The sequence below is a fragment of the Lepidochelys kempii genome, chromosome 9 (assembly GCF_965140285.1).
Source record: "Lepidochelys kempii isolate rLepKem1 chromosome 9, rLepKem1.hap1, whole genome shotgun sequence".
NCBI lineage: Eukaryota > Metazoa > Chordata > Testudines > Cheloniidae > Lepidochelys > Lepidochelys kempii.
In genome coordinates this window covers 64,453,953-64,466,507 of record NC_136388.1, presented here as the reverse complement: position 1 = coordinate 64,466,507, position 12,555 = coordinate 64,453,953, and the positions used below count along the sequence as shown (strand labels likewise).

The 12,555-nt window shown below is 53.5% G+C and overlaps 1 protein-coding gene across 6 annotated transcripts in view; it reads right to left on the bottom strand.

Annotated features, from left to right (window-relative positions):
• Positions 1–982: 982 nt before the first annotated feature.
• The window catches only part of FRMPD3 (FERM and PDZ domain containing 3), a 142,665-nt gene continuing 131,092 nt past the window's right edge, over positions 983–12,555 (bottom strand). For all 6 annotated transcript variants that reach the window (XM_073360770.2, XM_073360763.2, XM_073360765.2 and 3 more), the window contains 3 exons: positions 10,993–11,140; positions 6,334–7,155; positions 983–3,855 (listed from right to left, as the gene is read on the bottom strand). In XM_073360770.2, the coding sequence (XP_073216871.1) occupies positions 1,019–3,855; positions 6,334–7,155; positions 10,993–11,140 (3,807 nt within the window). In that variant the 3' untranslated portion in view covers positions 983–1,018. The remainder of the gene's footprint in view (positions 3,856–6,333; positions 7,156–10,992; positions 11,141–12,555) is intronic.

The following is a 12,555-nucleotide window of genomic DNA, read 5'->3' as shown; positions in this document are numbered from 1 at the left end:
GGCTCATGAGGTGGAACTCGTGTCTCACTTCCAGAACAACTCTTGAATTCCGACCACATGCTATAGGTGAAAGCCAGTTGGGTTTACTCTCTGCTGCTCACTCCCTAATGGACATTACCACACCGTCCCACAGGGCTGTGGAGAGAGGGTGAGGACTGAGCCTTCACAGTACCTGGAGAGATGGGTCAAGGAGGTCTATGCATAGCTGCTAGCCCAGCCTGTGGCTTGTTATAACTATGGAAACAGGCTGGGTTCCCCAGGTGTTCTTTAACTCAGCTATATCCATCCAGCTGAGGAAGAAGGAAAAGACACCCTGCTTGGGTGCATTAAGTTGTAACCCTGGGATGCTACCTTGCACTAGTGACCAGAGCAAGTGCATGCACACCTGGGCTGGCATTCTGAAATCTGCTAGGGCAACCCAACTCCCTGCATCAGGTCTATAGGATTCCCCCCACCTTGAGACTACTTCACTCCCTCTAACGTGGCCGTGGGGACTTTTATATTTAAGATCCCTTCTGCTGCTGAGGGCAGCACTTGTAGTCTGAGGGTCTCTGGAGGCGTAAGAGCTGTTTTCGTGGCAAGATGCTGGCTTGGATCCAAGCGGACTCGGACCCAAGTGCAGCTGGAGGGTCTCAGCTCAGTTCCTACTTACAGACTGGCCCAGTGAACCATGATAAAGTAAAAAGTGTCAGCTGTCTGCACAGGGGAGACCCAGACCCAAATTAGCAGGGGGCGTGAATTGCTACACCTCCCAGGTAAGGTCATTGACAAGACGGCATGGGAGAGCATGCAGAGTGGCCGCCTGGAGCCCACCTACAGGCTGGCAGACAGCTAACTATAGACTTAAGTTTCTCCTTCAAAGTCCACCAATGCAGCTAACACTCCACAGAGAAGTAAAGAATGTCTTTGCCCCTGCAGCCCCCGTTACAAACAGGCCTTCCCTGCAGGGACACACTCACTACAAGAACCACTGACACACAGCTTGGAATACGCTGGTTCCTTCGGTTCTGTAGCCAGCTTATTTATTGATCAGCGTCTTTAAGGAGCGCGTGAATGTGCTCATAACAGTTGCAACCGTGGCTGACTGGCGGGACTGCTGCTCTGCCGCCTGGTGGTGACTCAGCGTTCTGGCCGTCGACTCCTCCGCCGCCCTCAGTAAGAAGGTGTAATTCCGCACCACCTCCTCCACCTTGGTCAGCAGCTCTTGGCGCTGGGACTCTGAACGCACGATGTACACTAGCTTAACGAACGTCTCGATGAGGCTGCTCAGCACCTGGAAGCTGCTTGTGATTGCTGAGAGCATGTGCGTCGGGCTCTTGTCCACGGCTGCCACCCTGCGGCAGGATGCCCTGAATTCTTTGAACTTCAGGGCAAGCTCTTGCTTGTATTCGGCCAGCTGGGAGATGTAGGGTTTGCAATCCCGAACTTCAGGGCTCACCACACACTGCCTTAAGATGGTCAGGAGCTCATTAGTGTCCATCTGCACTGCCAGAAACCCATCTGGCAATGCATAAGCATGGCCTCGAAGGGCATGGACCTTAGCCAGGCTCCCCTCAAAGGTGGAGGTCCTTAAGTCTATCTCCTGGGTCTGGCTGTCTTCAGGGCTGCTGCAGGCAGTGGCATCCAGGACCTGAAGGGTCCTGCTCATTACCGGGACCATCTGATTGTCCAGCTTCATGCCTGGCAGGATCTGCATGGGGATGGAATAAGAGAGCTCATCCTTCTCACTCCCATCATCTGCCACGTCACACTTCCGATAGTAGAAGCAATACCGGATGGAGCAGCACTTCTTGTCCTCCATATCTTCCTCCGGCAGCTCAGCATGACTAGGGTACATCTCCTCCTGGATGGAGAAAGCCGCCGAGCCCTTCTGGTTCTTCTTCTCTTGTGCTATTTGAACGTAAGATGCGTCACCTGTTCTTGGGGATTCCTGGATCTTGCTCTTAGGCGCGGAGCTGTGGGCCCCGGGGTCACCCTCACTCTGCAAGCCTTTCTGCTTGGCTGGATAGGTGTCCTGGTAGATGTCAGAGGAGAGAGATGTTCGGTCAGTCTGGTCTATTTCGCTGACACTGTAGCGGCGCATCAGCTTCTTGTAGTGCGGTGCCCCCATGCACTCTCCCCGGGAGGTGCACGTTGTCAAGCAAGACATGCTATTCTCTGGATCTGACCGGTAGTCTCTGGACTCTAAGCTTGTGGATCGAATCCGCCTGCCCTTAGAAGGGCTGCTCATGCTTGTAAGCCTACCTGCTTCTGCCTGCTTCTGGTTGTCAGGGGTCTTCTCCCTCCCTCGCCTCTCCAGCTCCGGTGCGGCTATCTGGTTGGGGTGCGGTCTCACCCCTCTGCAGATCCGCTTGCAGTCGCAGCTGCGCCTCTGCTCCCTGGACATCCCTGGGACTTTCTGCACAGGGCTGCTCTTCAGCTGACAGCTGCAGCGCCCAGGCACAGAAGGGTGCAGGTATTCCGGTGGCGGGAGGTCACCTTTGGTCTTTGGCTTGAGCAGCTCTTCCAGGAATTCCAGCTCGTACTGTTTCACCTTCTGTAGCTGGGCCTGCCGCTCGTCCGTCTCCTTCTTCAGCCGTGTCGGGAAGGTCGCAGAAAACAGCTTCCTCAACCTGAAGTGGGCTTTCGGGGCTTTGGGTTTAGCTGGAACATCAGAGTCCTGCTGGGTCGCCTCCAAAACCTTTTCCGCTTTCTTGGAAGGCACAGTGCTAATCTGCAAGCCCTCAGATCTGGACACCAGCTGGATCTGCCCTTTGGGATCCTCGCTGGTGCTCCTGGTGGACGGAGGGTGCAGACTGCTATCCTCTGCTTTTAAGCTTTTGGCACAACTTTCATGCTGCATTTTCTCCCCTTGGCTTGCAGGACCAATATGTCTCTGGTACGCGGGGTTAGCAGCATCACCTTTTGCTTTCTGACCTGGCTCCCCACTTGCTGGCTTCCCTCCAGGGTCTCCGCTCACTTTCTGCAAGTAGCTCTTTGAAGGAAAAGTCTTGAGGTGCTGTCTTTCGCCACCCACAGGGGAGGGATGGAAAGCGTTGCCCCTACTGCCATGAGGCTCTTTCGGGCTCAGAGAGGCTTCACCTTGTGGCTGCGGTTGGCAGTCACACAAGGTCTCCACAGTTGGCTGACTCCCTTTAAATTTTAAATGCTTGCTACTGGAAGGCACACAGCTGCTGCACACACTGGCCTGCTTGTCTGCTTTAGGACTAGCCACCACAGCTGCCACTTGGGCAGGCGACCCTTTGCTGCTCACCACTTGCTGCAGAGCAGCTGAAATGGTCACTCCGCCCTTAGGATCCAGGGTTAGTTTAGGGCTCAGCCGGACCTCTTTGGGAATCTTCTCCCGTAGATCCTGCACCTGGTCCCTGCTCAAGGCAGCCGCAGCGTGCAGCGACACCTCAAAGGCTGCTTTCGAGTGGCTGGGGCCTTTGCATTCGGAGCCCGGCATTGTCACGCCCCTGTTCTTCTGCTCATTCAGCTGTGGTGAGTGCACTGGCTGGACAGCCAAAGTGTAACTCTGCTCTCCGGGCTGCTGCTCCTGCTTACTCCTGCTGCAAGCGAGGCTGGGGGTCTGGTTAGAGAAAGCTGACTTCAGGGAAGGGCCTGGCTCCTGGCGCCCCAGAAGGTATGGCGAGGTGAGGACGGCTTGGGCAGCACAGCTCTGGATTCGAAAGGGAAGGTCCTTCCTGGCGAGCAGGTTTTCTTTGTTGATGTGCTGGGCCAGGAAGTAGGCTGCATTCTGGTGCTGCTTCATGACCGAGACCATCTCCGAGACATCGGTTAGCTCTGAGGAGTTGGTTTCGTGGCCAGAGTCCAAGGAGGACTCGGGCGTGATGGCAGCCAGAACAATCAGACCTGAGAAAACACAAGAGGAACATGGGGACGTTATGCTCAGGTCTCACCGCTGCTTGGAGGAGACAGCAATGCAGAGGGGCAGGAGAGTCCCAAAGACGGCAGCATTTGCTGGGGGAAAGAGAATTTCAGCAGAGAAACCTCAGCTCCCTCCTCCCACCACCTCCAGAAGAAGCACAGCTGGGAGCTTGGAGAGGTCTTGACTGGCTCACCAGCTCTGGGCAATGCCTCTGTGAGTGAATGGGAATTAGTCCAGGCAAGTCTAACTGAGACTGATTGCCAGCTTCACTCTGGCTTGCTGTCTTAATTCAACAAGAGCATTTAACCTGGAAAGAGGCCCGGGGAAGGGTTCCAGCACTAGGAACAGTAGAGCCATAGGGAGTCATCTGATGCAATGAGGGAAACCTGGCAGTAACAACACTGCTGGAACGTGGAGGGGGATCTGTGAGAATTGGGGGAGGCCCGTGTTGCTGCCCACGCCCAGCAGGCCTTAGTGTGATCACCCTTTACTGAGTCTGAAGGAATCCAACTGACAACACATTTGCACTTAAAAGGGCAACCTGGCCAAGGTGGCTTACAGCTGCAGAATCTACCAGGGCAGGATAACCCGGTGAACGCCCAGGGCCAAATGTCTGACTTCAGCGGGGTTATGCCAGGGGTGAGTTTGTCCCACAGCGTTGATCTGGTGGCTCATCACTATCATTACTAACCAGCACACATCAGCCACATAGAGAGGCATGCTTTGGCTCTGCTTCGCCCAAAGGCAAAAGAGCTGCCTCGGGAGAGGCTGACTAAATGGTTTGTGCTTGGGGAAGGAGTGGGCCACTGATTTCCAAAGCAGCTGCACTCTCATGTCCCATGCACGAGGGGCACGGGTTGTAACAAAGCTTCCCAGAAACAGGCGCCGACTTTCCCAAATGCTGGGGGGTGCTCAACCCCGGCTCTGTCCCAGGCCCTATCCCCACTCCACCCCTTCCAAGGCCTCGCCCTGCCTCTTCCCACCCAGTTCTGCCCCCTTCCCCGAGCATGCCGTGTCCTTGCTCCTCCCCCCTCCCTCCCATGATCCCACCCCCCTCTCCCCGCGATCAGCTGTTTTGCGGTGTGCTTAAGGCTGGGAGGGAGGGAGAGGCACCGATTCGCGGGGCCCACTGGCAGGTAGGAGGCGCTGGGGGCTGAGGGGGAGCTGACAGGGGTGCTGCTGAGCATCCACCATTTTTTCCTCGTGGGAGCACCCACGGAGTCGGTGCCTATGGGTGCAGGGTAACCAGGATATTACTGCATACTGCCAGCTGGGATTTCCTTCCCTTCTTCATTATGAACAGTGAAGATGCTGCAGTGTACTGGAGACTGATGGCGTCATCTCTACAGGATACCCTGTCCCTGACATCAGCCTTGGTTGCGAGGGAAGTGGGTGTCTCAGGGAACTGATACGGGGTTATGGGGTCTTTCATTTCTAGGTGGCTGGTTCAAATTCACTGGTGACTGAAAGTCATCTGACAGCTGTTTGCTGGCTTGTGTGAAATCCGCATGGTCCCAGTCCAGTTCACAGCGGACAGGTGTCCCCATCACAACTGACACTGACTGCTGCTCTGAGGGAGGGCATGTGCTGCAGAGACTGAACTCTCCTTCCAGCCTGAGAGCGTGTCTGGGAAGGGGCTCTCTGGACTCACACTGGGCCTGCTTTGTGCACAGGCAGAGCTCTCAACCCAGCCCCTTTCTCAATTCCCTGGGGGAAGGGAGGGCAGCAGCACTGCGCCAGCTGTCACACCGTGCGGCCAGCAGCAGATCACGCTGAGTTTCTTTGAGGGGCTGTCAAAGCATGTTGGAGTACTGGCCATTTGGGCAGCATCCACTAGCTGTGCTGTTGTTGGTGACAGAGGTCACAGATCAGAGAGTCACTGAGACCGCCACCAACCCTGCACTGTCTGGAGCAAATTCCCCAAGTTTGCATGTAATCTTTCCAGCAGTGTGTTGAAGAACCTGCAGCTCTTACCCCACTTCCCCCTCCTCCAGGGCTGTCTCAGCAGCACCATGGAGGGTATAGCACAGAGAGCGGGGAGCCAGGATTGGGGGGCCCCTCACAGCTCAGGGCACACCCTGCATGTCGGAACGCTGCTCTGCAGGGCTTCCTTGTGGCCCAGCCCGCATGGCTTTTGGGGTGCAGGTGGCTGGGTGGATCCCAGCTGCAGGGAGGAAGCACGCCAGCCATGGGGACTGCTGTTGCTCTCCAGTTCAGACAGGAGGATTCCATCCTCCAGCACCCCAGAAGCTTCCCAGCACCTGCCTGGCTACTCCCGCTCTGCACTAGTTCCAGGATGGGGCTCTCGCTAAGGCCTGTGCTTCCAGAATCCCCTCCAAATATGAATCAAAACTCGGACAAAAGGAGGAGAGAGAGACGCGGAGGAGAGGAGAGAGAAAGGGAGGGGGAGACTCACCCCCAGATGGTACATGGAAGCACAAAAGCTTTGCCTACTCCACTACCTGCTGTCTGCTGTGGCTGGGGGTGCGGACAATCCTCCGAGGCAGCCAGAGCTTCCAGCGCCTGCAGGGTGGACACCAGGGCATCGTCCAGCTCCTGGGCGTGGTCTCGGACTGTCCGCGTCTGCACGCTGTCTATCAGCGTCACGGGGATCTCATCGTACAGGATGCCGCAGAGGTGCCGGCCCTGCTCCTGGCTCTGCGCGGCCGCCCTGCGCTTGGGGTCATCCTCATCAGAGCTATTATCTCGAAAGCCCGGAGGCGGGGCAGCAATAGCGGGGAGCAGGGCAGTGGTCTCGTCCTCTTCCTCATCGCTCCCCGGAGGCGGGAGGGACATCAAGTCCACTATGTTGTCGTGGGAGCTGGCAGGCTTGCCACCTTTCTGAGAGGCTAGCCGGCTCTTGAGTTTGGCTTTGCAGGAGTTACAGTAGAAGCGCATGGCGTCGTTCCTCATGTGGTTGTCCATGGTGTTGGCCCTTGCCCTACTTGCCTGGCGGTCCCGGTCAAGGCCATCCGGATTGTACTCATTGGCAACACCGTCATAGCCTTGGCCGGAGCTTTTGGAAGTGGGGTCGGATTTGGTCCTGGGCCTGGTTTCCTCAAAGAAGATCAGGTTTTCATTGATGTCTGTCCTGTTTTCTTGCTGCTTCCTCTGCTCCCGCATGTGCAGGTAACAAAAGCTGACGAGCTCTGAGTCCGACCCCTTGGGAACTCGAGGGCTGGATTCCCTAGGGCTGGAGGCAGCGCCACCCAAGAACCCGCTCTCTTTCTTTCCCGAGGGCCCCACTGCAGCCGGCCGGTGGATGTTGTGCGGGTTGATGTATTCTAAACCAAAACAACAATTATCATGTTAGAGCAGTGCCCATGAAAAGGAAGGGACAGTCAAAAAATCCATCATGCACCGTAGGGAGTCACCAACATTCACCTGCCTCCCGCTAGTCTACCTATTGCCTTAAAATCCTTGGGACACCACAGTGGGCATGAAACATGCAGCAGCACAAAGGGCACAATCTAGGTGGACACAGCTACTTGTTCTCCTTCAACACACCCACTTCCCAGCCCAGCTAAGCCAAGCCTAGCCCTCCCTCGCAGTGTGCCAAGAGCTTTTCCCAGCTCGGCTGATATGCTCTCCAGCAACACACCTGGTGCATTCCCCAGTCCAGCTACCGCAGTCTGCTGCCAGCTCTGTGGCACATTCACCAGTATTCAGTCGCGTAAGAGAATTTATATACAACGTCCAGTACATGCATAAAAGTATCATTTCTGTGCCAGGTAACAGCAACAGAAACAGGTGGGCAGCGACCCAGCAGAAAGGACCCTTTGACAAACTGCACAGTGATGTGTGCCGTGCTCATATGCTCTGTGGCTCACAGCAAGAACACCAGGTGCCTTAAGCAGAGTGCCAGATGTCTTCTACTTGAAAGAACCAGCTGGGACATTCAGCAGAACAGGAATTTCCCACCTAGATGCAGCAGCTAAAATTGCCAGCTTCATTCTAATGGTTTGTAGGTTTTAGGGCCAGAAAGACCAGTGTGATCATCTAGTCCAGGCCAGAGAACCCCACCCAGCAGTTCCTACATCCAGCCCAACAGTGTGTGGTGGAACTAGTTATCTGTTGGGAAGACATCTACTTTTTAATGTAAAGACTCCAAGTGATGGGGAATCTGCCACTTGGGATTCTACTCCACTGGTTAATTACCCTCACTGCTAAAAATTTGTGCCTTACAATCACCTTGAATTTGTCTAGCTCTGGCTTCCAGCCATTGGATCTTGCTGATCACAGAAATGTAGGGCTGGAAAGATCTCGAGCGGTCATCTAATCCAGCCCCCAGCGCTGAGGCAGGACCAAGGATACTAAGACCATCTAGACCAACTACAGCCCTCTAGCATCAGTAGTAAACATTATGTATGGAGTGTCCTCCACTCTCTGGCGATTTCTTTGTGCAAGGTGAGACATAAAGTCCAGGCCTTGTAGCGATTTCTGACTGCATTCGCAGCTGACCTGCACAGCTCTGCTGAGAACTAGTGCCAGGGACACAAGCTCCTTGTTACAAAGTATAAACAAAATCAAATAAATCCTTACTGAATTCATTAGCTCAGCAACTTGGGCAATTTGTCTCCCAATCTGCACATTTGTATTAAACTGTTCATCACCTGCAGTATAAAAACCGCAACAAGAATATATTTAAATGGAGACATCAGTGGCTAGGAGCTAAATTTGTATAGCTAAACAGCAACTCCTCCATCATGAACCCCTCTTTTCTTAGGAACTGCACGTCTCTGGGGACTTGGATGGGCGATGGAACTTTCACTGCCAGGTCACCAGTTCAAAGCCAGCTCCCTCGTCAGAAGGCTCAAGAGAGAGACTGAGGACCAAACAGGACATGGAGACTGAACTATTCCCTCCCTTCTAGAAGCGGGCAACCTCCAGGTCTAGGTTGAAGTGAACAGATGTGGTGAAACGCTGAAGTGACAAACTTGTCTGTGTGGGAGTGTGACCCATTGTACGGGAGGGACGAGCCCTCTGCTTTATCCCCTCCTCCACATCCCTACATCACAGCCACCTAACTTCTGCCTACATGGTAGTGAAGTGACCACACTGCAGAGTAGCGCAAGGCACTCCCTCTTCCCCCACCTCCTAGTCTCAGGCTGAGCACATTGTTGCACCTGCAGACCCCTCAGCAAGGGGCAAGCAGGAGGCTGGCTTCAGGAACTGAGCTCAGGGTACTTGCCTGGTACTACAGGGCACTAGTCACCTGCCCATGGCACAGAGCCAGAGCCCATTTGATTCAAGGGAAAGTTGGGGGCAAGGAGGGGACCTTTGCTGCATATCTGAATCCCTTCTGTGGGCCAGCTGTGTATGTTTCTGGGCTGTGGGGTAAGGAGGAGCTGGCAAACAGCTGAGCTATCAGCTGTCACCGTTAGTGTTAACACCAACTTTGAGAGGATTTTCACAGGGGAAGCACATGACCTGACTGCACAATTCTGCAGCAAAGTGTACTGGCTCCTGTCAAGGACAGCTGATCTGCGGGACGTCATCAAAGGGAGACAGATTTAACTGATAATACCAGCACATGATACCCTAAAAACAGCTAAGGTTCCCCAGGACACTTCAGTGGTCCCCAGGGAAGACAGATGTGCTCCTCTCCCAGGCAAAGAGTGGGAACCAGGGCTTGATTTTACAGTTCAGATTTGGGCACAGGCTGACTGCAGTCTGGAAATTCAGAGCCCAGGTAATATGTCTCACTCCGTGGGGGCTCTCTGACCCCTCCTGCAGAAACACATTCTCCTGAGGGAGTCTCACCTGTCTTTGTGGGCTAAATCCAACCCTTCTGTACCAAACCTGGGCAGCTGGGCTGGTGCATCGGGTTCCAGTGGGGCTGGAGGGGGAAAGAATTTCACCCTGCAGGCCACAGGCGCTCCTGTGTCACCATGCTACAGGGATAAATTGGCTGTTGGATCCAAACAGCCACCAATGCGTTGCCTCCCTCCACTTCTTTTCCTGTCCTACACCCCAAATCCAGCTGCATGAAGACACAGAGAGAGCTCCCCAACCCTGCCCCCAGGCAGTGTGGCACTGGGTCCTTTGTGGCTGCAGAGGAAGAGGCCGGATCTACCCTGACACATTTGTTTCAGTTACAGAATGGGATCCTGTGATGGGTATTGGCCCTTTAAGGTAGTGTCAACTGGCCCCATCTCAAATGGAGACATGAAACCCCATGTGCATCTTAGCGAAGAAGAATCTCCTTGCCTAGCTCATGCTTCTGCTTCTACACTCTGTATTGCCCCCTGCATAGGCCAAAATTTCCAAAAGTGACTGGTGATTTTGGGTGCCCAACATGAGTCCCCTTTAAAGGTGGCGTGATTTCCAGATGTGCTAAGCACACACCCCTGAAACCCAGGCCCCTCTAAGGTTCTCAGGTTGGACACCTCAAAATTAAGGCACCCAAAATCATGAGTCACTTTTGGGAATCTGGGCCACACACCTTCGGTTCTAATGCACAACAGCTGCAGTGCCAGAAGCCCTCAGCGCAGCTCCTCCAACACTCCCTGGAGGATGTCGGTGTGTCTGAATCTACATCTCTGCAGATCAGTAAAGGCAGCAGAAAAACATTCCCAAGTACAGTCCCTTTGTTCTGCACAGATGCTCAGGACAGCCTCCTCAGCGAAGAACCCTGCAAACTCATGCCAACTGTAGGATCGTGAGTCACAGCGTCTGCACATCATCTCTGCAGGGACATTGCAAGCTGGCCTGTGGGGATCCAGTGCTGATTTTTGCTGGTGGCACTAAGTCTTTATAAATGACAGGAATGTGCTGAGCCAGCTTAGATCTTCCATGTGGATTGGATATTATGATACTAAATGCTGCTTTGCGTGTGACCAGAGGTGGGGGTATAATTACTGATACCCTTTCACAGACAGAGGAACCAAGAGATTAAGAGATTTACCACGGGCACTCAGTGAGCCAGTGGTATACCCAGAGCTAGCACCTCTGTCTTCTGAAACCCAGCTTTCTCCTGCTAGCCAATGCTGCCTGCTGTGTAGAAAGGGCCCCTGTTGGTTTTGCTTCCATCCCAATGAAGAGGAGATTTCAGAAGGAATCCATCCTAACTGTGCTAAATAGCGGGGTAGGGGGCACAAAAACCAGAGGCTGAAACGTACCTGCCTTGGAAATTTGAGGAGGAGGCGGTGGCTGGCTGGACGGCCTAGAAAAGATCATCTTCTTCGTGTCCACCAAGAGGTGGCAGTAGCCTGCTATCAGGCAGGCAAAATTGGTGGCTTCGGGCCACTCCATCAGCAGCACCAGCGGCTGGAAAGGAAAAAGGGAAAAGCAAATAAAGGCAATGGGTTTCAGCTGATACACAAATGAAGCCAAGTGCACCGAAGGGGACTGTGTTTGTGGGTCCTACACTGGATTGTGTTCTTTCTAAGTGGGAGGGGAATGCTCCCCACTTCTCCCCCTCAGCCATGGCTCTGCCACACAACCAGATCCACAGAGAAGAAACCAGCGACCCAAGAAACATGACTCGGCTGTATCATGGGGTGAAAAAACACCGCTTCCTCTTCCTTATCCCCAAACAGAAAAACAAGGTACGAGATTTCACATAGCTCTAACTCTACCAACGCCACCCGGTGTTAAAACGAAGCCACCGGGACCTACAGGGGTCTGAAGAAATGTGAGCTTCCAGCAATGAAACTTCAGGAAGGGTGAATTATTAACTCCTCACCTGTGGCAGAGATTTACTGCTAACGATCTGGAAAATTAAATCTGTGCCTTAGGAGCAAGCGGTGTCATTTTGTTTAGGAGAAACATTGATTCTCATGCTATGAAAGGATTTTAATCCCTGCTTTAAGGGAAAGCTCAGACACAATCTCAGCTATTCTCTGTATAGAATATAGCCCCTGCAACTCTGATATGGTAAAATTGTCGCAATCACCATCCCACCCCCTGCACCACCATCATCCTGTTTTAGCCACACTAGGTAGAGGCCGTTGTTAAGAGTGGACTTTATTTCCACCTGCAAAGATAAGGCTTTGGATACACTGGGGATTTGCCCCAGTTCCTGCCATCAGTGGCCAGGCACGGCAAAGCTGAACCAGTTTAAACCCTTGGGGTAGACAGGCAGAATGGCTATTTGCACTGGCGCAGTTCAAGCTGCTCTGCTGATGCGATAGCGTGTGCCTGTATGTATTAGGGGTTTGCACAGGTGCAGCTGCAGTGTGGCTGGCCTTTGATGGCTGGACTCAGGGCAGACCCCCAGTCTGAAAGCCTATGAGTGCCCAGTCCATAGAAGTCAAATTCTCTAGAAGGGAGTGGTTCAAGGGGGTTAAATGTAAACAAACTGAGGCCAGTGCAAATGAGAGCCACACATCACTGTAAAAAGAACAGGAGGACTTGTGGCACCTTAAAGATTAACAAACGAATTTGAGCATAAGCTTTCATGAGCTACAGCTCACTTCATCGGATGCATTCAGTGGAAAATACAGTGGGGAGATTTATATACACAAAGAACATGAAACAATGGGTATTACCATACACTCTGTAACGAGAGTGATCAGGTAAAGTGAGCTATTACCAGCGGGGGGGGGGGGGAGAAGGGGGGAACCTTTTGTAGTGATAATCAAGGTGGGCCATTTCCAGCAGTTGACAAGAACGTGTGAGGAACAGTGGGGGGTGGGGTGGGGGTGGGAGAAATAAACATGGGGAAATAGTTTTATTTTGTG